Here is a 24,367-nt window from a genome sequence, read left to right as displayed (position 1 = left end):
GTCTGTACATCAAATGCATGCCTGGTATAAGCAGAAAAAAAATGTCAGATCCCCTGGAGCTAGAGTTACAGACCATGGTAAGTGGCCATATGGGTGCTGGGAATTGAATTAGGGTTCTCTGGAAGACCACCCTGTGCTCTTAACTGCTGAGGCATCTGTCCAACTTCTTTACATCCGGTCCTGTGAACTTTTCAAGGCTGAACTCTTATTTCCTACCCATTGACCAGACAAACCAGACAAGCGTGATTGTGGACACCATTCCTCCCCTCCTGGAGTCACACGGCCACACTGTGAAGGTATACTCAGGATATTCTTCAGGGAAAAGAGTTGAGCTGCTGCTGAATATGGTCTTCTTCACTTTTGTGTATGTGGTGTATGCGAATCTTGTTTTTTTATCATGTAGCTGAGTCCCACAATCTTTGCCCAGAAGATTAAAGGTGATTAATACATGAAGAACTTACATTTGCAGATCTGCATTTACAGGAGCTAGACTCTATCAGTCTCCAAGTAAATCCCCAGAGTCCAATAATGTTACCAAAATGGGTGCTATAGAATATGCTTGGAATGTGTTCCATGTTAGTAAGTAACCATCAGTCAGCTGATGGATTGATCGATGTTTAGTGATCATCTCTCACAGGCATCCCAGTATATTGAATATAGACAGGCGCACCATTTATGAAGGGCAGGAACAATAAATGACCCTCGGATGAAATTTTTCCACACCCATGACGGTCCCTACCCTTCCTCACGCCCCTAGCAGTGATTTGAGCATGGCTGGCAGTGCCTACCCTGCCTTGTACGCATTCTCCTTATTTGTACGCTTGTCTGCATCTGTGCTAGACTATTAGTTCCAAGAGTCAAGGGTTCTAGTTCATCCTGTATTCCTTACAAACTCTTACACCTGCCCCAACACCCTACAGGTCTCAACACATTGGAAGATTTTTGCCAGTACTACCCCTCCCCCTAGGCTTAACAGATGATGTTAGTGTAACTGTCAGTGACAAGAGACTCCTGACATTTTAGATACTTTTGGACCATGGTGATACGATTTTTTTTTTCACTTATTTCTTTACAGGCCCATTTTCCTTTTACATCGTGTATCGAGTTGTATGCGTGCATGCATTTGAAATAACCAGGCTGTAATTAAGCCAACCTATTCTTGATTTTCTAAAAATTATATAAATTATAGTTTCCTTTCTATAGTCCAAATTAAAATACATCACTGAAATTAAAGTGAGCCTACAGGAGTGCTATTAGCATATTCAAAGCCAAATGTTGATAATAATGGTGTTTACTTACCGAAATTTAGCAGTATTCATTCAAAAACAACATGCGGCCCTCACTGCCATGGATGAAATAATGCGCCTGGCTTTATGGCTCTGAACTCTAATTAACTGGGAACAAAACAACGCCTTTGCCTCTTGTTAACTATTTCCTTTCTGTTATTTTCTGTGTCACCTTAAGCAGAACAACCTTTGGAGCGTTTACGGAACTCCAGTGGGGTGGGGGGTGACTGGCCTGGAGATTGACAAATGGTAAGCCACCTTTCTCTACCAAAGTGAAAAGAGGTCCAGGTGGCTACAGTCAGTCCTCGCTTCCTTATTAGCATTGCCCTTATTTCTATCTGGACGTGGGTTCGCCTCCTTTATGTGCGAATGCCTTGGCATTAGCAAGACAACAAACAGGAGTTAATCAAAATGATTTCAAGAAAAAATATTTCCTCCCAGGATCATCCAATCTCTTCCTAGGAGAAAGCATGGCCTGGGTCCTTTGTCAGAGAGAGGCCTCTTCTATGGGCCCTTTTCTCCTGTGGTACTGCCTTCCCTAGACATCTAGTATGGGGTGGGTGATGGTTGAGACCACAGCCCTTGCGTTCCCACAAATCCTCAGGGCCAGATAATAACAGGCATGCAAAGTTGTGCAGGGCCCGGGATATTTTGCTGGTGCCCTGGTACACAGATGAGGACCCTGGGACTCAAGAGAACCAAAGGTGCCGAAATGAGGTTGTAGATCCCAAACCTGGATGATCATTGTTCCCTCATCCATTCATTTAACAAACTCTGCCTCATTTTGTCCTCTGCCAGAACTGCCCTGGGTGATGGGGGACTCAGTGATGGTCACGACAAGGGAGGTCCTTACCCTCATGGGTCTGAGATTCACTAAGTATGAACCCTTGCTGAGAAAATGAAGCCTGACCATGGGCATGTTGACTGGGATTACTGGGAGGTCTGAGAAGAGAAGGTTTTTGCACCCAAACAAGACCTGATCACAGGGTGATCAAAAGGTAAGGTGGTTCTTAACCTTCCTAATTCTGCAACACTTTAATGCAGTTCCTCATGCTGTGGTGACCCCTAACCACAAAATTATTTTCGTTGCTACTTCATAACTGTAAATTCGCTACTGTTATGAATCGTAATGTAAACGTCTGCTTTCTGACGGTCTTTGGTGACCCCTGTGAAAGGGTCATTCAACTCTAAAGGGGTCGTGACTCACAGATTGAGAACCACTGGTCTAAAGAGAAGGAGCAGCCAGCACATGGATTCTAAGATAGGAAGGGGCCTGGAAGACTTAAGGGTCAAGCAGGACAGTCACAGGGGAGATTAGTCCTCTGGAGAGGCATGGGGGATGGGCAAGTTATGCACTAGACAAACAGGTTAGAATGGGGCCACATTTTAGCCAGAGATGCAAATGATCCTGTGACCTTCTCGGAGCACAGGTTAACTGAGTGTGGAAAAAGCAAAACCATTAAGGCTGTCTGTTAGAAAGCTGCTCGGCTCGTCCCCTCCCCCTGGTCAGGCTGGTCACCCCAGTTGAGACCCAGCCACACTTAAGCCACCCCACACAGATGACAATCTCTTCGGGATTGCACCACAGGAAGATAACTAAGAGGGTGGCAATCCCTGAGTCAGTGCCAGCCTCCCAGAAGTGGGACAAGTGAGGACTCCGGTGGATGGAACTGAGGCGGAGTGGGACCCAGAATTGCCTCCCAGTGACCTAGGAGGCCAAGATCTGGCGGGCCTGGTGGCTGTTTCTCACCTTGATGGTGCTGGTTCCCACCACTGTATAGGACCGGACACCGGGGTGTGAACAGGGTCCGTCACTGCCGTGGAGAAGCAAACACATGACCTGAATGATAACTGGCCGCCCGCCATCCCAGTGTCTCGGGCGTTGCACAAGCGTTCCACATGCCTGGGCCTTCCCAGCCAGTACTCGGAGTCCCATTCCACAGACTGAGACTCAAGGCCAGCACCCAGAGCCATGGCGGAGAACACTGCCTCTGCTCCCTCTCTAGCTGTGTGACCCTGGGTAAGTCACCTGATCTCTTTGGGGGGTTCACTTGACTTCTCTGGGCAGAGGGAAGGTGAACATGGCTTGTTAACGTCAAGAGGTTATACTGTGTATCTGAAAAGAAGCCATGTGGGAGAAAGGGGTTTGGAATGGGTTGAGTAGCATCTAAAACACACTATTAGGCTTTCCCAATAACAATGGGAAGCCTGGGCACTTAGGGAATTCTTCAAGATGTTGCTTTAGCTAGGAAATGGACCAAAAGCCCCAAGTCCCAAGACTGACTCTGAGAACTGAGATTTTGTCCGTAGGGAACAGAAAAGGCCAAGGGCAATAGTCCAGTCTATGACTGGTTCTTGCAACATTGTGAGTAAGTCCTTTCAAGTCTCCCAAGGAGAAAACAAAATAAAATTCATGATGAAAAGGGGGTGTAGTCTATCTCTGAGGAATGCCTTGTGAGAGTAGACACCGGAATGAGTTATCAAAGCAAGTCTGGTATTCTTCCTCAATGGCCTTAGGAGAGATACCTACCCAAGTGTGGGTGGTTTAAATGGGATTCCGGCTGAAGCCAAGGGGAAGACGCTACAAACTGAGTCTTCCCTTTTTTGGTTCCTAGAATAAACCCACAAGAACTTCCACAGAGTTTTGTCCACTGGCACTTTCCAAGCACTTATTATGTTAACTGCATGCAGAAGGGTGCTTGATAAATATCCAGGGAAGAGATTAAGGGACACAGTAAGTTTGTCTGGATGTTTGAAAGTGTGACAGGTCTGTGTCAGGCCATACTTACTTGCTCTGGCTCACCTGCCTACTTATCCACAGCCCCTTAACACAAACCTTGGAGAGAGTGAGTGAAGTGTACTGAGGCTTCGATATTGCTGTGCAGCCTTTTCCTGAGTGTGCACACACACACACACACACACACACACACACACACACACACACACGTGCACACACAAAGACAGAACTTCCTGCGGATAGGTGAATTTGTCATTATTTTCAAACACACGGTGATGCATTGGCTGTGTATTAGGACATAGTACTCTGTAAAGGCCTTGTTCATCCCCAGTGTTTCTGAGTTAACAGATGTGGGGCCAAATCAACCACTTGGGCATATCTTCAGTGTTCTTTTATGAGATGCAATCAGAGAAAACGATCTAAAGTACTCTAGGGTTGTTTTTTTTCCCCCCTATTGAAGCTCCCATGGGCTGTTGCCCGAAAAATCCTGTTTATAAAAAGCAAACTCTGGGCTGGACATCACCAGTTCCCAGGGGCAGACACTGCCCGTGTGCTTATGGGGCCATGATTAAGATTATCCTGTGAGTAGGGGATGACCCCAATGAAAACACAATAGCCTATCAGGTACAGCATCCCCAGAGCAGAAACACACTTTTGCCAATTGCTGGCAGTATGACTGCGTATTTAGCCTGTTTTTAGCATCAAGAGAGGCAAGAGAGTTGGGAACTAGCCCCAGAGGCTGGGGAATCCCCCCCTTCTGCAGTATGAAAAGATCTGGACCACCCCCTAATGCGAGCAGGGGGGAAAGATCACTCCCAAGGAGTCTTGGGATTTGTCAGTAAGCAAACAGGTCCAATTCCATCAAAAACGCCCCATCTCTGTCCTAGAACCATTTGGGCCTCCTTTCCTGACTTCATCAATATTCACCCCCCGCAACCCAACAGCCACCCTGGCTGACAGCAACTAGACATCTCCCACCCCACGATGCCCTAGCCAAAAGCTTTAGAGTCAGAGCCACAGTCCCCGTCTGAAAAGGGGAGAAAACAGAGGCTCCGAGGAGGGAGGAGCCATATCTAGTTACACAGGCTAGGTGGGATAAGTATCGGGAACTGTGGCATTAGACTGCTTGGGTTCACAGCTTGACTACTTCCACTGAAATAGAACAGGGAGTTGGGCTTTGGTGACCCCGTTCCGGCACCTTTAAAGTAAAAAAAAAATAATAATAATAATGACCCCTGCTTCATAAGATGGTGGGCAGAATGAAATGAATTGGGCCCCATCAGCAGTGAAATGCTTAGCACTCTCTGGTGCTCCATACATACAAACATTATTGTTATTTACTTAATTTATCGCAAGCATCCTTGCTACGGACAGACAGCCAACAGTGCAGTTTCCAAGAGACTGCTTTCCCCTTTATCCAGTTTTGCACTGAGTGCCAGGTTCTTACATTCCCTCTCCACACCATCTTCTCCCTACATCCACCACACCATTCTCAGTCACAATAGGGAAGGCGCAAGCTCTCTTTCTGAAGCCCATGGGCACCTGGGGCTGTTATTTAGCATTGCAGCCAGCATGAGGGAAGGTCATGCCTCCGTATCTTTGGGGCATATGATTAAGAAGTATCAAGAAATATGGGAATGAAAAGCCTGTCTACCCGGGAAGCCTAGAGTGACGTGGTGGTAGGAAGCACAAGAGGTTTCTCCCCGGATCAACCATCAACTCCAAATCATGCCATTGCTGAGTGACAGAGGACGAGTTGGAAAGAGATCTATGGATTCCTTGCTCTGCATCCTTTGCATTCTTCAGGTTCCCTGCCCGTGGCAGGTGGGGAGAAGAATCGGGAAGAAAAAAAAAATGGCTTATCTAGGGATTCCAGACAGACTTGGTCTTAGTGGTCTTCTCTGCTGGTGGCCACTGCGTTCACAGTGGTCCCTACCCTGAATGCTGAGGGTGGCAGCTCAGAGATGAGTGTCTTTTAGTCTTTGAGGGAGGCTCCTGGGGGGTCCCTGGCTTGCTCTGAAGTATGGTATCTCTAAGGGAAACTTTGACATAGCAGGCAAGAAGACCAGCAGAACTAATTAGGAGTTATCTATGAGGTCTCTCTCACTACCCGGAAGACACTGTGTTCCCATCCAGAACTCCACTGGCTGGAACATGGACAGCAATCATCCTTCTGAACTCAGGTGACTTACGTAGTTTAAGAAAATGGTAGTATAGAGAATATGTGGAAAGATCACGCAGGACAAGTTCACAGGACATGCTAAGACAAAGAACGCCCCTTACAGAGGACTTAAATTCACTGTACAACCCAGGCTGGCACAGAACTTGGCATCCTCCTGCCTCAGCTTCCTGAGTCCTGAGATTATAGGTGTGCATCACTGGTCTCCTAAATTTTCAATCACTTTGATATCCCAACTTTTCCTCGAAGGACAATGCAGTTGTTATGTACATGGCTCCTTCTGGGGGGAAATGTGTATGTTAGTTAAGTCATTTTAAATGTGTAACTGGGCTTTCTGAGCTTAGATGTTTTTAAAGTATATTTCAACGACTTCTACCTCTGGGGTTCCCTTTCTTCCTCACATCCCAATCACGAACCTTCTCAGTAATGGTGTCTTCATTATTCTCAGAAGCAGAAACTCAGAATTTGGGAGAAATACCATGAATCCTTCCTTCCTCAATATTTGAAGAAAAGTCATTCTTCTGCTTTTATTTGATGAGAGTTGTACACTGCATGGACTCAAACACACAGCTTTGGGACCAACACAGAGGAGGCCATCTTCTGGTCCTGCCTCTTGCTGGGATGACTTGAACAATTCATGTAACCCCCTCAAAGCCGTCATCCCCCATCTAAGAAGCAGTCAAGAACAACTGTGTTTTTCAAGTTGGTTATGAGGAACACAGTGATGAATTTAGAATGATAAAGTTGGGCCTGGTCCATTGCATTTAGTAGTGGAAATAATTTAATAACTAACCATTATTGAATATTTACTATTCACTAATAGCATACTGTCAGCTTTGTATCGCTATATTTAATCATCTCAATAACTCAGTGGTCATTTCATCTACTTTCTCAATGAAGAAAGGAGGACAGAGCAGCTATGAAATGTGTTAAAGTGTGCACAGATAGGGAGTGTCAACCTTCAGATTTGAATGGAAGAACAGAACCCAACACCTTAACCATAATAAATGGCAACATTCTTGATGAGATTATTCAGTTGAAATACAAGAATTTTTGTATTTAAACGTCACGAAATGATTGCTTTGGCATAGATGCCCTGCCTTGCCTGATCCTTCTATAAACATAAAACCAAAAATTTCATGAGTCAGACGTTAGCTGGAGAAGAAAAAGAATTACTTCCCAGGCTAGTAAAATAAAACATGGCTGGGTTCTGTAGTTGTAATGACCTTCATTTTTCATTCACTCATAGACAATGCACTGACTATATAAGCTGAAAGATTAAAACATACAACAGCACGCACTGAGATGATCTGGTGGGAGGGTGTGGCTTTGAGCTCTTATGACCAGACTGACAAACTGTCATTTGTTAAGTTGGGCCCTGGGTTGAAGTGTACCCGTCTTAAACAATCGTGCACATGGGCGCATCCATTTACCTGTTAGGTTTGTTGTTGTTTTGTTTTTAAACCAGGGATAGTAAAGTGATTTGACATGTCATCTCTCCACTGCACTTACACACACTTTCATTTTATGTGGGACAAAACTTACATTGTCTGTCATTCCTTTATTGACAACTGAGGAACGTATTTCATTACAGCTGTCACAGAGACACAATGCTGATGTCAGTAAGTGTTTCTGTATGTTCTCCTGCATGAAACCTCATTGGCAAGTTCTTATTCATCTGCAGAAGCTGAGTGGCAAGGAAAAAAAAAAACCTCAAAAGTAAAAAAAAAAAAAAATTGTAGTGCCACTGTCATTTTCCAGAAAAAAATAAAAATACCAGAAGAGAAAGAGGAGCAGTATAGAGATTAAAGCCTTCTAGAATACTCACAAGACAGCTGCCCGTATTGGCTACTGCCAGCCTCAGTGCCAGGCATGTAAGGTGACCTAGAATGTCTACCCACCCTGGACTTTCTCTACACAAATGTACCTTACTTCCTCCCACCCTGAAGCCGCTTTTCACCTGCTCTCTCTCTGGAATATTCTTTCCACTGATCTTCTCCCCAACCCTTGCATGTCCTTCAGACATGCAGTTTGTGAAGTCCACAGCCATGAAACCCCACTGGATCTTTGTTTTGATGAGAGCAAACACAGTCACCGTGATGACGATTTGCATAATGTGCCAGGCCAGCCCCATGGGGGTTAGGAACTGGACCTGGCTCTAGGCACCCTTGTATCCTCTAGAGTTTAGTGCAGTGCTGGAAACAGGGGAGATCCTCAAGAAATAGTTTTCAAGACTCTGACCTTCCAATTCTTGAGCCAGCTCTGACACATCTACAAAATATGGTCTTAAGGGACTTCTCTTGTCCATATTATTTATACCAATGACGCTTCTTAACTTGGCCTTCACAGCTGCACTGGCCATGACCTGAGGTAGGTTTATAGCCCACAGGTTCCCAGGTTTGTAGTGAGATACTGGGTGTAGGGAACGATTTACCAGTCTTCCGACACAGAAGGGGATCTTTATGATGATTTGCAGGTAGCATTCATCTGGTTTTCAGAAGCAACATGCTCTGGGCCATCTGAATGGGTGATCTAGTCCCTGCTTGTGCCTACAGTTCAGGGAGATTCAAACATGACTGTACCTCCCCTCCCACCAGCAGTTAGAGGTGGGATGATAAATGACATCACGGCAGGAAGAGATTGTGAAGCTATTCAAACATGGTTCTCTGCACATCCAAATGCATGTGGTAGATGATGTGATGTGGCTCCTGAGTAGCTATCACCCTGTCACCACACTGTGAATGGCAGCTTCAAGACTGGAGGAAATGTCCAAAACCACCCTGACAGGGCATTCCTTAGGACCAGCCAGCTGTCTCCTTCTCCCAATGGCCCACAGGCCACCTCACCTCCACCCCAGGAGCAAGCCTGAAGCAGAGAAGCCCCCTTGCTTCTTTATTTTTTCCTCCTCTGGATAATGCAAATTAGAGCCTGGCAGCAAGTTGTTCCTCTTGATTCGATATGTTTTGGAGGGTCTCGTTTACATGGGCAACTTGTCAACTCTTTTAAAAAGTCATTTGTTTGTTGTATTTTTTTATCTAAACACTGTAAGTTCAAATGCTTCAAAGTAGGGACCCTGGTTTCACCTTTGTATTCCACTCCCACATCTCCCCGGGCTCTTTCCTCGCCTCAGCACAGAATCACACCCCTGCCTTCCTCTTAACCCTCCTTGCCTCCAGGAAGGATACTGTGGGGTTGGGTTCTCTTAAGATCGCAGCATTAATATGCTGGTTTTCTGCCAGCCTGGTCATTCCTTCCGTCACACACGTTTGCAGAGTCCCTACATTTAAATTCTCCCTCTATCTCTAGGGGTCCACCTGTAACAGCCCCCCCCCACATCTCTTGCCTTTACCCTCTCCGACTTCAGCTTTGCTTTCCTCTGAAATGCCAAAGGAAGATGAAATTGATGAAGACGGCGAGTTCTTCCCTAAAGGCACCGGCGAGCCAGGCTTTCAACACTCAGCTGCGGACCCATCTGACAGAGTTCTGAGCGCCCCACACAGTGACCAGTGCAAGGGACTTGGATTCTGAAGACTGGGTGGTAGCAGGTTTGAACTGGACCAATCACCAGCTGCGTGACTTTAGGCAAGTACTTTTAGGTTTTCTGAACTCATCTGTTTGTGGCGACTGGTTTGAAATATGTGCCTTGATTTTGTTTCATGATCTAAGCTGCCCATAGTTAAGGGTTTGTACTTAAAGAGACACTCTTTTTTTTAAGGGGGGGGAGGGAAAGAAGATAGTATAGGTAAGGTTATTAGAAGCCATCACAGACGCATTCCAGCATGGATGTTCTGGAAGGGCTGAGACAGGGACTGGCCCCAGGCCCCCTCCGGAACCTGGCCTGCCAGGTCTTGGGCATCTAGCTTCTGCTAGCACTTGCCCCTCCCCCACGCTGTTGCTCTCCAACAGCTGGATCCAGCGAAGCTCTTAAAGGGAGGGTGAGAGTTCTTGGAAGGCTCGGCTTCCATAGGGTGCCCTGCTCCCACGCCCCCCCCCCTTCTAGACTCCTCGATGGTGCGAACCCCCTGTTTTACCACCACTGACCTCCTGCGCGAAGGTTGGTAGCGGCAATCCGCCAGCTTCCCGCGCTCCAGCTCTACCCTCGTCGGGCGTCCTGCCCTCGGCCGGCTCCCTTCTCCCCGCTCTCTCGGCCGCCCGGGAGCTCCCCCTCCGGGCGGCGCGCAGCGGCAGCCTGCGGGGTTGGCGACAGCGCGCCGGTAAGAGGGGCGGCTGCTGCAATCCTCCCGCCCACGTGCACCGACGGCAGCGAAGAGCCAGCAGTCGCCAGGCCCGCGCCTGCCGCGGGTGGGTGCTTCACCTCTGGGCCTGGTGGGGGGCCGTAACCCGAGCCCCACCGCCGGGACCTCTATTTGCATAACCCGACCCCCCCCCCTTCTTCTCGACCCAGGCTGGAGATGAGAGTCGGGCTCCCCTCCGAGGCGTCGTCTTGCCTGTGGTCAGCGCGGGGGCCGCGGGACCGGCCGGAGCGCAGGCGGAGCGGGCTGGCGCACGTGGTAAGAACGCGGCTTTCTATTTCTTCCATTCCACCCACCTCGCTTGGAAACAGGGCTTTGCAGGATTTTGCAGAGGGTAGGACACCTATAGAGGTTCCACCCTCGCTGAGCTTTCTCTCCTGTCCCCTTTGGATTTGATCCCCAATTGGAAAGGAGACCGCGCACGGCGCGATCGAGAGAAACTTTCCCAGATTTGCTTTTGGGCGTTTGAAGTCAGGGCGATGGCCATTCTCGGGAGAACAACTTCCGCGGCTGGCCTAAGGAGAAAAGAGCGACTGGGAGAGCGGCATGGAGCCGGCTCCTGGTGGTCCAGGGGCTTCCCTTGACCACGGTAGTCCAGGCGGGGCAGGAGCCGGCGCGCTGGGGCGGCAGGCACCGCAGGTGATCGGAGGGAGAGCGCCTGCAGCGGCGCTCTCCATCCACGGCGTGGCGCCGTGGCTCCTGCCCGCCCGCCCGCCCGGGTATCCTCGCTGCTCCGGGTAGGGGGCCAAGAAAGAAAACCGCGGGGACGGGACCGGATCCCTCCCCTGCCCGACTTCGGAGCTGAGAAGGGCAGGGTAATTTCCCAGCCCGCGTCAAAGATCTCAGGCTAGGCTGGGCGCGAAGAATCCCGGGGCTTGGGAACCGGGGCCGCGCAGCGGGAGCGCTTCTGGTGCCGGCTGGGAGCCTTGGGAGGTGGGAGCCCAGTGCTCAGGGAACCTGCAGGCGCCACTGTTTAGGTCTCTGAAAAGCTTTTGGGAATTTAACAGTAAGGTTTGTACTGGGAGGGTATTTATTTATTTATTTATTTATTTATTTATTTATTTATTTATTTATCTATCTATCTATCTATCTATCTATCTATTTATTTATTTGCCAAGGGAAACACGTGTGGGGCCACCGTGACTCGAACCCGTGTCATTTGTTGTCACTCAGCACCGAGTAGGTTCTAAGCAAAAGGAGAGGAAGACATTTCCTGGGGTAGATGTTAGGCGCAAGTGGTAGGATGCACTCCCCGGAAAGTGACCACACAGGGATCAGGGGGCGCTTGGTGGCTGTTGACTGGGAGAGGTTGTGAAGGTGAGGACCGAGTCTTCGCAGGGCGTCCTGTCTGGCGCCTGGGGACCCTCTTGGCTAGGCGGGCACACACGCACGCGCGCGCGCGCGCTGTCAAGAGGGAGTGTGTGGTGCGTAGCGTAAGGTGTGTGAGTGGGTGTGTAAGAGGGCAGTGGAGGAGGGAGAGTGTGTAGCGGAAGTGGAGTGTGTATGTGTGTGTGAGTGTGTGCGCGCGCGCGCCGGGCCGGGTGAGTGTCCAAGCCTCCATCTGGTCGCCCCCACGCAGCGGACCGCCCAGACACGCCGGGAAGGGCGCCCGCACTGTGCAGCAGCTGGAGGGGGGGCGGGGAGCGCGCGGGCAGAGGAAGGGGGTGCCTCCGGCGGAGGATCTCTCGAAGCTCCCGCAGCTCTTCTGCCCCGTACTCCTCTAACCCCTACCCTTAAGGTGCCTAAAATACTTAAACAAACAAACAACCCAGACCTGTTCCGTTTTCGCTCCTGTATAAATAGCACAGACTTTCCAAAAAAGCAAGACCGCATTCACTCTTATCAGCAGACACTACTTTCCACCGTGTAATTCAGAAAAAGGCAGTCAGCTTCCGTGAATGCGGGGAGCTTTTTTTTTTCTTTTTCTTTCTTCTTCTTTTTTTTTTTTTTTTTTTTTTTTCTCTGACTCTTTTTTGCTTGCGGTTTTGAGCTGCCAAGAAAGTGAAGGAGGGGTTTGACTGTAGTGTCTCGGCTCCGCTCGGTTTCTTTCCGAAGTTTAATTTTCCGGAATGGCTCCCAAACAAGGGCTGGGGAGGCGGAGCCGCCACTACCGGATCTTCTCCTTTTTTGGAAAGTCTCGGAGAACCGGAATTCCTCCCCGCCCCAAGAGACAGAGCTGCCACCGCGGCCCGCGCGTTCACCCGCGGCGACATCGCCGGGGTCGGCGATCGCGCCCTCCCCCAGCTGAACTCTGCAGCCCGGAGCCCCGGCTACAGTAGCGGCCGAGAGCCGCAGACCCCGGCGGTGTCCATTGGCCGCGAACGGATCCAGGGGAGCTCGGCAGAGACCGCGCTGCCAGGCTCGTATGCAAATTGGCCATGTGACGGCAAAAGCTGCCTGGCCCAGCCCTGTTCCTCAGTCCATATATGGGCAGCGACGTCACGGATATTGAAGACCAGCCCATAAATACTCCCGAGCCTAACACTTTCCATCTGAGAGAGCAGCGATTGATTAATAGCTGGGCCAGGGGACACACTGACTGTTATAATAACACTACACCAGCAACTCCTGGCTCCCCAACAGCCGGATCACAGGCAGGAGAGAGTCAGTGGCCTATAGCCATTTTTCTTTCTTAAGAAGCCAACAACTTGCTTGCCAGTTTTATTTCTGTTAGATTTTTTTTTTGTGTGTGTGGTGGTGGTGGTGGTGGTGGTGGTCTTTTCTAAGTGTGGAGGGCAAAAGGAGATACCAACCCAGGCTCAGTCCAACCCCTCTCCAAAAACGGCTTCTCTGGCACTCCAGGTAGCGAGGGAGTTGGGTCTCCAGGTTGAGCGAGGAGCAAATGATGACCGCCAAGGCCGTAGACAAAATCCCAGTAACTCTCAGTGGTTTTATGCACCAGCTGCCTGACAGCCTCTACCCGGTGGAAGACCTCGCCGCCCCGTCGGTGACCATCTTTCCCAATGCTGAACTGGGAGCCCCCTTTGACCAGATGAACGGAGTGGCCGGAGGTAAGCCGCGTGTCCTCTTCGGAGCTGGTGGGTGGGGAGCGGTGGGTGTGCGGGACTTGGAGGGAAGAATGGGGACTTGAGGTGGTGGACAGCGCTGACCACACTGACTCTGGAAGTGAGTGCAGGAGGAGCGAGAAAGAACAGGGACTAGGGCGCCCGGGTTGTGCGCGCTGGGAGATGCACCTGGTCACCAAAAACAACTGGCATGCTTGCGGCTCTCGGCGCGCCCAGTTTCGTCTGGGCGCAGGGCTCCAGGGACACCCTTACTGGGCTGCCAGGCTGGAAGCAGGTCCACTGGCTGGACTCTGCGCTCCTGGGATAGGGCTAAAGTGACAGGAAAGTTCGAGAGTCCGGGGAAGAGCTGCGCGTCTGGAGAGCCAAGTGGCAGGGGAGCGCAGCTCTTAGGAAGCGCGCGTAGCGCTCTCTGGGCAGAGCCCCCTTCGGGAGGATCGCTGAGCTGGTTGCGCTTCTAGTGCGGCTGGGAGGCACCACCCCAGAGTGAAGGGGGTTAGCAAGACGAGGTGGCGGAGCAGGGCAACCAGCGGGAAGCAGCCCTGAGACTGCGGAGGCCAGCGCAGGCACCAGTGTGCGCCGGGCTCCGTGGCGATGCTGTGTAAAGTCGTCCCCCGCAGCCTCCGCGCCTTCCTCCGAGCCCAGCCTCTGGTCTTGGGCTGGGGCGGGGACGCGCGGGTGTCGCGCAAGGCTGAGGATGTTGGGAGGGAAGGGAAACCTAGACTCCTTCCTCCGCAGCCTGGGTTCCCACTGGCAGTTGTCAGCTGAAGCGCAGCAGGAGTGTGTGTGTGTGTGTGTGGGGGGGGAGATGGCACCAGGAATTAGCAGCGGGAACATCACCCACCCACTTACCCGTTCTGGGGTTCCCCTCTCCCGCGGCTGGCACTTTCTCAGCATCGCCTGGGGATTGGTCGGATCTTGAGTGGTGTCTGTACCGTTGCCTCGGCGGTGGGACTACGAGGCAAAGGAGTGGGAGAGAAGTCCGAGGCAGATGGGAAATTGTTTGATATTGTTGCTATTATTGGGTGTTTTTATTGAGGACTAGAGTCACAGATGGCTGGGGGGGGGGATAAAGAGGGGAGGGGCACGTCCTGCTTTCTTGGAGATAGTTCTTGAGTCTCAGACTCTAGCTAACTTCTTCTTACTGTCTCCAGGCCTCAGTTTCCCCACTTGATGGATTTTGCTCCAGCCCTATAGTGTTGAAATCCTGAAATGGGGATGGCCGTGTGTGTGTGTGTGTGTGTGTGTGTGTGTGTGTGTGTGTCCGCGCGTGCGTGCGCGTGAATTGGCTCTTGGCTGCATTCTCATTGTTCCCCCTCTTTCCTGCCCTTTCCCTCCCCAGATGGCATGATCAACATTGACATGACCGGAGAGAAGAGGCCCCTGGAGCTCCCATACCCTAGCAGCTTTGCCCCTATCTCCGCGCCTAGAAACCAGACCTTCACTTACATGGGCAAATTCTCCATTGACCCCCAGTACCCTGGTGCCAGCTGCTACCCAGAAGGCATCATCAATATTGTGAGTGCGGGCATCCTGCAAGGGGTCACCCCTCCAGCTTCAACCACAGCCTCATCTAGCGTCACCTCGGCCTCCCCGAACCCGCTGGCCACAGGACCCCTGGGTGTGTGTACCATGTCCCAGACCCAGCCTGAACTGGACCACCTTTACTCTCCACCGCCACCTCCTCCTCCGTATTCGAACTGTACAGGAGATCTCTACCAGGACCCTTCGGCATTCCTGTCACCACCCACGACTTCCACCTCCTCTCTGGCCTACCAGCCACCTCCTTCCTACCCATCCCCCAAGCCAGCCATGGATCCAGGTCTCATTCCTATGATCCCAGACTATCCTGGATTTTTCCCATCTCCGTGCCAGAGAGATCCACATGGTGCGGCTGGCCCGGATCGAAAGCCATTTCCCTGCCCTCTGGACTCCCTGCGGGTCCCCCCTCCGCTCACTCCACTCTCCACCATCCGTAATTTTACTCTGGGGGGTCCCGGTGCCGGAGTCACGGGACCAGGGGCAAGTGGAGGCAGTGAGGGACCCCGACTGCCCGGGAGTGGCTCTGCAGCAGTGACCACGACCCCCTATAACCCGCATCACCTGCCGTTGCGACCCATCCTGCGGCCCCGAAAGTACCCTAACAGGCCCAGCAAGACGCCAGTGCACGAGAGGCCCTACCCGTGTCCAGCCGAAGGCTGTGACAGGCGGTTCTCCCGCTCCGATGAGCTGACCCGGCACATCCGAATCCACACGGGCCACAAGCCCTTCCAGTGTCGCATCTGCATGCGGAACTTCAGCAGAAGTGACCACCTCACCACTCACATCCGCACCCACACCGGGGAGAAGCCCTTCGCCTGCGACTACTGTGGCCGCAAGTTTGCCAGGAGCGACGAGAGGAAGCGTCACACCAAGATCCACCTTCGACAGAAGGAGCGCAAGAGCAGTGCTCCCTCGTCCTCTGCACCTGCCCAGTCTGCAGCCTCTGGTCCTGGAGGCTCGCAGGCCGGAGGCAGCCTGTGCGGGAACAGCACCCTTGGAGGACCACTGGCCTGCACCTCTCGGACCAGGACACCATGAGATGAAGCTCTGGCCGACACACCCGTTTCTCCATGCCCCAGAAGGCCTCCGTCCACTTGAGCTGCAAAAACACTACCACCCTTCTCCTCCGTTCCTCTCTGAGAGTCTGGGCAAAGGACCTTGATGGAGCCCAGCCCTGCCCCACCTTCCTAGACACAGGGCCTTCCTGAAATTTAGGCCATTTGACTCTTTTAGGGGAGTTGACTCCATGCAACGAGGAGCCCGTAGAGGGCTGGAGTGATCCTGACTGGCAAATCTCACTAGGTTTGGCTAGTCCTTCCCTTTATATTGACCCTGGATGTCAAGAGTTGTTCTGAGACTTTTTCTACAGTAGGTTGGGAGATGCTGATTCCTTTGAGTAAGGACAGCAAAAAAGACTGAGAAACTGACATTGCACTTTATGGCTTGGGACTGATTTGGGCGAAGTTGTACAGTGAGAGGAGCCTGGTCTCGGCTGGGGCGTTCTGCTGCCCTAGAACAGTGAATTGAAGTGTACCTAGCCGTGGGAACCCTTAAGCAATAGGTACGAAAAACTCAGAGAACGGAAGGAAGTGCAATGGTGGGAGGGGAAAGCAATATTGGCTCCTTTTTGTTGAGAAACAAAGATTATTTTTTCAGTGTATATCCATTGAGAGTTTGTGTATTTTTGATGTGCACTGTTCTTCTCCAAGTTCTGAACCTTTGGGAAAAAAATGTAAAGCATTTATGATCTCTTGAAATGAGTCAAAGGTTAACTTATTTAAAGGGGGATGTACATAGGATGCATGCAGTTGTGTGGGAAGTGTCCTCTGTGCCTTGTGTGATGTGGGCAGTGTTACAGGGTCTGCATGTATACAGGATGCCTTACTATGGAAAAAAAAATCATTCCCTGGGTTTAAGTATGGCTGTATATTTCTGCCTATTAATATTTGGAATTTTTTTAGAAAGTATATTTTTGTATGCTCTGTTTTGTGACTTAAAAGTGTTACCTTTGCAGTCAAATTTCAGATGAGAATGTGCATAATATCACTGCAGCTGATTTGTTTATTAGCCCTTAATAGTTGTGGAAAAACAAACAACCTATTCTAACATAAAACCACTAACTGGAGTTCAGATAATGGATGGTTTATGACTATGGTGTAAATAAATACTTTTCAACAATATTTTTTTTTTGCTGCAGAAGTCATTTACGAAGTGCTTACTGGGTGGAACTAAAACAGATATTCCCATCTGTGAACTAGGAACAGAAGACCACTCTAGCCAGCGGGCTAGCACAGGACCTCCATGTTGCCTTGCTGGCCCATGGACACTAAGTCGAACTCTCCATTCATAAGCCATAGTTAGTTTTCAGGGGTTTCCCCCTTTGAATTAGTGTCAGTCGGGAGGCCTTCTGACTCATCGTTCCATCCCCTCTAACAGCCTATAGCTTCTCTATGCTCCTGAGTGGGCTCTGGAAAATAAATACTTGCAAACAAGTGCCTCCTTGGAGATGACAACCCCAGAGCTGCTTTCAGAACTCTGACCACGGCCTAGGGCTCTTTTGAGTTGTGGCTTTGTGGAAAGTGTGGCGGCATGGTCAAATTGGAAATGACTTTTGGGTTCCGGGATTAATCTTATGACCACAGAAAACTTTTTCAAAGAGCTATCATCCTTTCAGATCAAAATTGCTCAGACACTGATGATGACAACATTAATGGGTGGTTGCAGGAATTACCCCAGGACTCATTTCTCTCCGGTCCTGGCTTCTCAGATGACTGCCCATATTTGGAAGGATCACTTGTCATAAGGTCGGTGGATCTAGAAGGGATTCTCAAGGTATCTTGTTAGGTGAGAAAGGTGACTACCAACCTGTAAAACTCCAAGGCAATTTAAATTTAATAGGTAAGTAGTCTCCCCCAAGACACCGGATAATGGTTTGCAAAATAATACTGTGTAAGGCTTCTTTTACTGGGAACCTTTTGTGATTTTCTTTTAAACACAAAATAATCTCACCTACCCACTTATCTTACAAAGTAAACAGATCATGTCTTTGTTAGCGTCTTTACTCTGACGTTACTACTAAATACTTAATGTCCAGTACCTCTTATAAACCAGTAATCTGCTCAGTCTCATTAGAAAATGCTCCCCTTGCTTTCCAGTCCCTGTCAAGTCCCTCAGGCTGATGGCTGCTAGTCAAGGGCCTGTATTTTTACAGCAGGGGGACACATCTTTGGCCCTTCCCAGCACAAGGATTTGAGACTCAATTTATAGAGGCAACTGATGTCTTTTTCTTTCCTGCATCATCTTCCTTTTATCCCCATTTCAAGGACATAGAAACTTCTTTCCAGAACTCCTAAGTAGATTTTAAAACCTGAGTGTGGGATGTTTTCCTAATTTTATAATTTCCCACTGGAGTCAGGCTTAGAGCATGTCATTGTTGTTTATCCAACACTGGCAACTATAAAGCCATGCCACACTGTGGTTACTTTTAAACAAATACTTCTCTCCCGAGAAACTTTCATCATTTAAAGGTCTGGTACACCTAAATTTCGTAGTTTTTAACCTTCTTCCCAAACTTTAATTGTAGAACATCTCCAGTCAAGACCGCCTAAGCCATGATTTCAAAAGCAAGACTAAATGTCGTCGTTTAAGGAACAACAAGAACTCTCCACGCTAAACACACTGGTTGATTATGTGACCAGTTTCATGTTGGTGTGGTGGCAAACCTCACCAACAAGCCCTAGGAAATTAGCATACCTGTTTGCCCAGGCCAACCTTGTGGCTTTTGCCCCCGGATTCTTACAGTACCTGTAACCAGGTTTCTTTCTCAGCTTAAAGCATTTAGGCCAATTTCCAAGACATTTTTTATAAAAGTATGCCCAAGAAATCCACACAGAAAGGTAAATTTGGTTCTTTTCATCTCTTCCCCTGTACTTTAAGGGATAATACTATAAATGTTTCAGCTTTTCGTGGAGAGTGATTCCTTACAGATTCATGCCTCTGAGAAGTTTGATTTGCAGCATAAACTGTTGATTAAACCTAAATAACATTCTCAAGACAGGTTATTTAGTTTCCATAGTCTAACTGCTAATGTGATCAGAGTAAATTATCTTAGAAAGTTTCTCAAATGTTGTTAATACGTCAGCATGTATGTAAAGGCAGGTAGGTGCAGACACCTAAAATACTGCCAGTTCAAACTACCATCAAATTTGTAAGACAAGACCAGACCAGGAGATGAAAAAACTTAGGGTCTTAAAAATTTTTTCCATTTAGGATAAAAGTTAACTTCGTTTTCTTGTTATTTTCTTTAGGTTAAATACAAAAGCGGCATTTTCTGTGTTACAGCAAAATAGTGTAATTAGACATTAAATACTCTCAGATGGGTTTTCAGTCATCTTGTTTCAAAGGCCACTCTCAGGAAAATAAAGTAATTTTAAGTTTATACCACTTCTTGGCCTTTGGAAATCTGTAGGCCACTGGCTTTTGGCATACTACAATCTTATGAAATAAACTGTGAGTTTTTAACAATAATTAAAATATAGTTATCATTGTAGGTAATGTTTCCCTTTTCCACTGTGTAATAACCAACATTACTTCCACATCATTTTAAACATGCCTTTATTTCCCGTAAGTACACAGATTTTACTCAGAAACGTAAACACCCCTGCATTTAAAGCTTGGGTTATCATTAACAAATTATCTTTCTTTGACAGCAGAAACCTCAATGCAATAGACCAATGAGCATTTGGAACATCTGGAGTCTGTGTAACCCTAAGCTCTGACTTCAGGACTGCAGGTCTAGGAGTAAATGCTGTCAGGATAGTTGAACGGCAACGGCAGAGGTCTGAAGTGGGGATGCATTGCTTCTCTGCTGGGCAGGAGAGCTAAAGCAGAGGGCTCATTTGTAATAGGAGTGGGCAAAGTCCTCCCCAGATGTCAAGATCGAGGAAACTACAAGACAATGCAAAGGGGGAAGGAAAGGTGTGATTTTGATAGTGAGACTCTAGTCATGTTAAAAAGTCAGAGAACTCACTCTTACTGAGAAAACACATTATTACTTAAAAGGCAGGCTTTTTCATTTAATCAGCAGCATTTGGTATTTAACCCATCAATTCTCAAAGGAGTAGGAAGGTAAGAAAAATCTTACATCAATATAAGTGGTCACTGATATAACTATGAAATTTAAAAGCTTCAGAGTATTTAGACAGACAGACAGATTCTCATCCATGAGCTGCAGTTATTGCATTTATTATTCATCAGAAAACTTAAGTGACTAATACCATTGTGCTCATTGGTCTTCCCGAAGGAAAGGAGAAAGAAACTTTTATCCCAGTTTCTAGACCACAATCTAGTGTAGACCTATATGGAAACACAATGGCAGCAGTTATAGCTACGAGTTTATGCATAGAAGTGCAAAGATTTTCTTGCACATTTTATCTTAGTAATGAGCATATTCTTTCCACAGTGCCTCATTAAAACAAGTTACACTGTTTTCACCCTAAGTTTACTCAACGTATTAGTGAGACAACAGTTCCGCTGTTCTTATTGAACGGATGAGGAACAGTATTGCTGTTTTAGCCCAGAACAATTTCAGTTATTCTTTTGAAGAGCACCTTAGTTTTTTCCTTCCGGATTGCTTATTACAGACCTTTAACATTCCCCTCCTTCTTTGCAATTGAGGCTTTCATAATAACTTTTATTACTAGCCTAGTTCCAGGCTAGGTTCTTACAGGCTAGCTTAAAGTACCTCAAAGTACCCTGTAACATACACACGACTGAACAATCTTTGTAAAAGAATCAACCTTTGCTACCATTCAAAAACTGTATGTGGCTGAAAACCTACACTCATTGCTAGTCTATGAAAAAAAAAACCGTCAAGTTTAAAACCATCACTTACTATCTAGACTTCCAAAGGAATGGCTCAGAGGGCTGCTTCCCAGGGATCCACAGACGTTTTAAACACCTAGATGGGAGGCAACCCGACTCTAGCAGGCCTGGTGGAAGTGCTTGGTGGTGTACCTGTGTCAGATTTATAACCGGGTTTCACTGGCCTGTTGTTTCCATTTTTATTAAAACAAAACAAAACGAAAAAAAAAACACAAGCTACATCATCAATGATTTGCTTTTTCGGACCGCTTTGATGACTGGGAACAAACAGGCCGTCAGCCTGGGTCTGTGTAACCTGGATACGTGGGGTCAAAGGCAGTTTCCCTACCAGGTCAACAAACACTAGCCACCCTTGATAGTAAGTGTCCATTTATTACAGATATTAGACTTCTATTGCCACATGAGCAATCAAGAGGGCTTAGAAGACAGCTGGACACCTTTCATTTCTCAGTTTGTCTTTATGAAAAGGCCTGTGATAAAAAGGAACCCTATAAACAGTAAAAAGGGAGAACCAGTGCTCCATGGCCAGAAGCTACGTTATCAACACATCTGTAAACGAGGTAAAGGTACTTAGCCGGTGATAATGCTGCAGAGAGCTGCTAGTGTTTGTTGCAAGAGTTGGCACAAGGGTTTAATCTCCGATCTTGGTGCCCTAAAATGGCTAAATTCTCAACTGTCTATCCCAAGTATCCATTATACATGTGTGTACACACACACACACACACACACACATTTATGTTAGTGTCTCATGTATCCAAAGCTCCTCTCAAATTCACTATGTAGCCAAGGCTGACCTTGAACTTCTAATCCTCCTGTCTCTACTTCCTAAATGCTGGAGTTATGTGTGTGCCACACTTGGTTTATGTAGTGCTGAGGACTGAGTTTCTTGCCTGCTTGGCAGGCAGCCTACATCCAGAACCCTTCCCAGGGTACTACATGTCTTCTACCTCTTCCTACAGGAAGGGCCATCAGTGGCTCTTCTTTAAGGGAGGGCTGGGATACTAACCCCCAGCAACAGAGCTGGAACCACAGCCCTCAGCAGGGTTCCCGGGAGAATGCAAAAAAAAAAAAAAAAAAAAAAAAAAAAAAAAAGGTCAAAGTCCAGGTGGATGCTGGAAGATGCTGGAAGTAAATAGTAAGTAAATAGGTGGCCAGGGGCCTTACATTCAGTTATTTGGAAGCACAACAGATTCAGCTCCTCTGAGTCCACTGTATCACCTTTGAAGTACATTAAGAAAAAAGTCACTCGAGGATAAAACAGTCTTTGCTTTCAAGGTGATTCCCCAACAGCAAAACGGTTTTACTGACAGATCTGGAGACTCCAGGGGAAGGTGAGCTCTAAGGTCCTGGCCTCAGGGAATTCACATGTGTCAGCTTCTTACTAAAGGCTACCTGAGAACACCAAATGTGGCTACTAGGCCAGGGGAGGAAAGAAATCGTCCTCCCCACGCAGAGTTGAGAGAGTGGACCCCAGTGCGGGGAAAGATATCTTTTCAGATCTGCTCACTTTAGAAACTCAGTTTTGTTTGGTTTTTGTTTCTTTTTTTTAACCAATGGCCTGAACTAAAAAACAATTCAAGGTCATGCACAATCAGTAATAAATTATCAAGTAACAAAAGATCCTATGGGCAGGAGAGAAAACAGATCTTAGTCACCAAAGGGAGGAGAGCTTCAAAACCATTTAGTGTATTTTGTAGAGAATGAGAAACAAGGATATTTTCATTATGGCTTTAGTATGGAAGCGCTGTAGGGTCCCCTGCCCCACTCCCTTCAATCAAAACCTTGGTGGCAGTGACAGTACCAGGAAGCAACCTAGCCTCCCCCCCACCCGCCCCCCTAACCGTGCCCGGTGGCTGTACTCCAGTGGGCCGTGCTCCCCAAGGTTGCCCAAGATGAGGCGCTGGTCACTCCAGTAGATCGATCCATCGCTCAGGAGAGGGGACAGAGAGAGGAGCCCTTATGGCAGGTCGCACAGGCAGCCAGGCCTTTCTTGAGCAAGGCAGGGCACATCTTTGGCCCACAGTTGCCGGGCAGCGGGGGCTTCAAGGTAGAACCTTGGGGCCTGGATAGGGCTCTCCCTCGCACCAGAAGTCATCGGCCTGTGGGGTCTCCAGGAGCCACACTTCTCGGGGCAGGTCGCAGGCCGAGCTGGAGGCCTCCTTGGGCCTGATGGGCTCCAGCACACGGTAATAGTGGCAGTCCCGGCCGTCGTCCGGGTCGTAGGGTGGGGCCAGGATGTCCAGGAAGGCGGCGGGCCCGTCCACCGCATCAATCTGGTGCAGGTTGTCCCGGTGGGGCGTGAGCACGCAGGGCCCGCTGGCCTCGGTGTACTCGGCCCGGGAGCGCAGCACGCCGGGCCGCACGGCCTCCCGCTCCCGGGGCTGCAGCGGCGGCTCGAACTGCTGCTCGGGCGGTGGCGCCCGCGGCCCCGCACCCGCGTCCAGCTTGTCCATGCAGCTGATGCGTACCGTCCCGTAGAGCACCTTGAGCATACCGTGCATGCCCGGGTGGTCGTGCAAGGGGATGCACGTGCCGCTCTTGAGCAGGAACACGCCCAGGCTGAAGCCCTCGGTCTCGTAGATGTGCATGTAGGTGACCGGCGGGAGGTGGCGCGGCAGCGGCTGCGGCAGCGCCTTCCGGGGCGCGATGTTGAGGTCCTCGGCGCGCAGCTGGGTCAGCAGGCTCTTCAGCTGGCTCAGGTTCTCGGGGAAGCCCGGCGCGGGAGCTTCGGAGGCGCTGGGGCCGCCGCGGAAGGTGAGGCACGCCTGGCGGGCGATGCGCTGGATCAGGGAGGCCATGTTGTCACGGGGCATGCTTGGCGCTTCCTGCGCGGCGCGCGGACGGCCCGTTCCTCCTCGGCGCCGCCCCTTGCGGTCCCCGGCGGCCGCCACGGCTGCCCCGCAGGCCCCGCGCCAGGCGGGGAGACCGCCCCTCCCCACCCCCCGCAACCACCAGCCGGCAACCACCAGCCGGCGGGGCGCGCGGGGCCGCTTCGCACCGACGCCCCGCTATGCGCGCCAACGGCCGGGCGCTCGCCGGCGCGCGCGGAAGCGAGGGCGCACGCGCGCACACGCACACACGCGCACGCGCGGCCGCGGCCCGCACTCACGCTCCGGGGAGCCGCGGCCCCCCCCCACACCAGGTAGGCGCCGCGGCGGGGCCGTGCCAGGCGCGGCCTCAGGCGCGGAGCTCCATTCACGCGGCCCGCACCTACGACGACAGTCGGGCGCGGCAGGCGCGCCGCAAGGCACGCTGGGGTTTGTAGTCCGCGGCTGCGGCTGCGCGCTGCGCGCTACGCGAAGGCGCTCGGCCGAGTCGGGCGGGAGACCAAGACTCTCTTTAAGACTTGGCCGAAAGCAGGCAGCTCGTTCTGCAGAGTCGCAGGGGGTGTTTTCTTGTCGGATAAAACTTCACGATGCCGCAAGCGTCCCAAGGCCTCTAAACTACAACTCCCGGCATCCCCG

At 49.8% G+C, this 24,367-nt stretch overlaps 3 protein-coding genes across 7 annotated transcripts in view; 1 reads left to right on the top strand and 2 right to left on the bottom strand.

Moving 5' to 3' along the window:
- The window catches only part of LOC143269859 (uncharacterized), a 23,037-nt gene extending 12,392 nt beyond the window's left edge, over positions 1-10,645 (bottom strand). For both annotated transcript variants that reach the window (XR_013046636.1, XM_076557061.1), the window contains exon 1: positions 10,244-10,645. Coding sequence is in view for 1 of the 2 variants with exons in the window: in XM_076557061.1 (XP_076413176.1) it covers positions 10,244-10,575 (332 nt within the window). In the remaining variant the exon portion in view is untranslated. The remainder of the gene's footprint in view (positions 1-10,243) is intronic.
- Positions 1,530-17,200, top strand: Egr2 (early growth response 2). 4 transcript variants are annotated; one of them, XM_076557057.1, is made up of 6 exons: positions 1,530-2,284; positions 3,068-3,306; positions 9,567-9,784; positions 10,608-10,713; positions 13,358-13,466; positions 14,821-17,200. In XM_076557057.1, exons 4-6 carry the CDS (start codon positions 10,615-10,617, stop codon positions 16,056-16,058), a joined length of 1,446 nt encoding a protein of 481 aa, XP_076413172.1. In that variant the 5' UTR covers positions 1,530-2,284; positions 3,068-3,306; positions 9,567-9,784; positions 10,608-10,614; the 3' UTR covers positions 16,059-17,200. The 4 variants fall into 4 exon arrangements, with proteins under 4 accessions (XP_076413172.1, XP_076413175.1, XP_006972811.2 ...); XM_076557060.1 differs by lacking the exon at positions 1,530-2,284 and having other exon boundaries at positions 2,405-3,306; positions 9,593-9,784; XM_006972749.4 differs by lacking the exon at positions 1,530-2,284 and having other exon boundaries at positions 2,405-3,306.
- Positions 17,201-19,617: 2,417 nt separating this feature from the next.
- Ado (2-aminoethanethiol dioxygenase) lies at positions 19,618-23,951 on the bottom strand. The gene has a single exon (XM_006972750.4). It carries the CDS (start codon positions 23,714-23,716, stop codon positions 22,946-22,948), a length of 771 nt encoding a protein of 256 aa, XP_006972812.1. The 5' UTR covers positions 23,717-23,951; the 3' UTR covers positions 19,618-22,945.
- Positions 23,952-24,367: the final 416 nt, after the last annotated feature.

Source organism: Peromyscus maniculatus, chromosome 21 (genome assembly GCF_049852395.1).
Source record: "Peromyscus maniculatus bairdii isolate BWxNUB_F1_BW_parent chromosome 21, HU_Pman_BW_mat_3.1, whole genome shotgun sequence".
Lineage (NCBI taxonomy): Eukaryota > Metazoa > Chordata > Mammalia > Rodentia > Cricetidae > Peromyscus > Peromyscus maniculatus.
The sequence above is the reverse complement of the archived record's forward strand: the minus strand, read 5'-3'. Positions and strand labels throughout refer to the sequence as shown.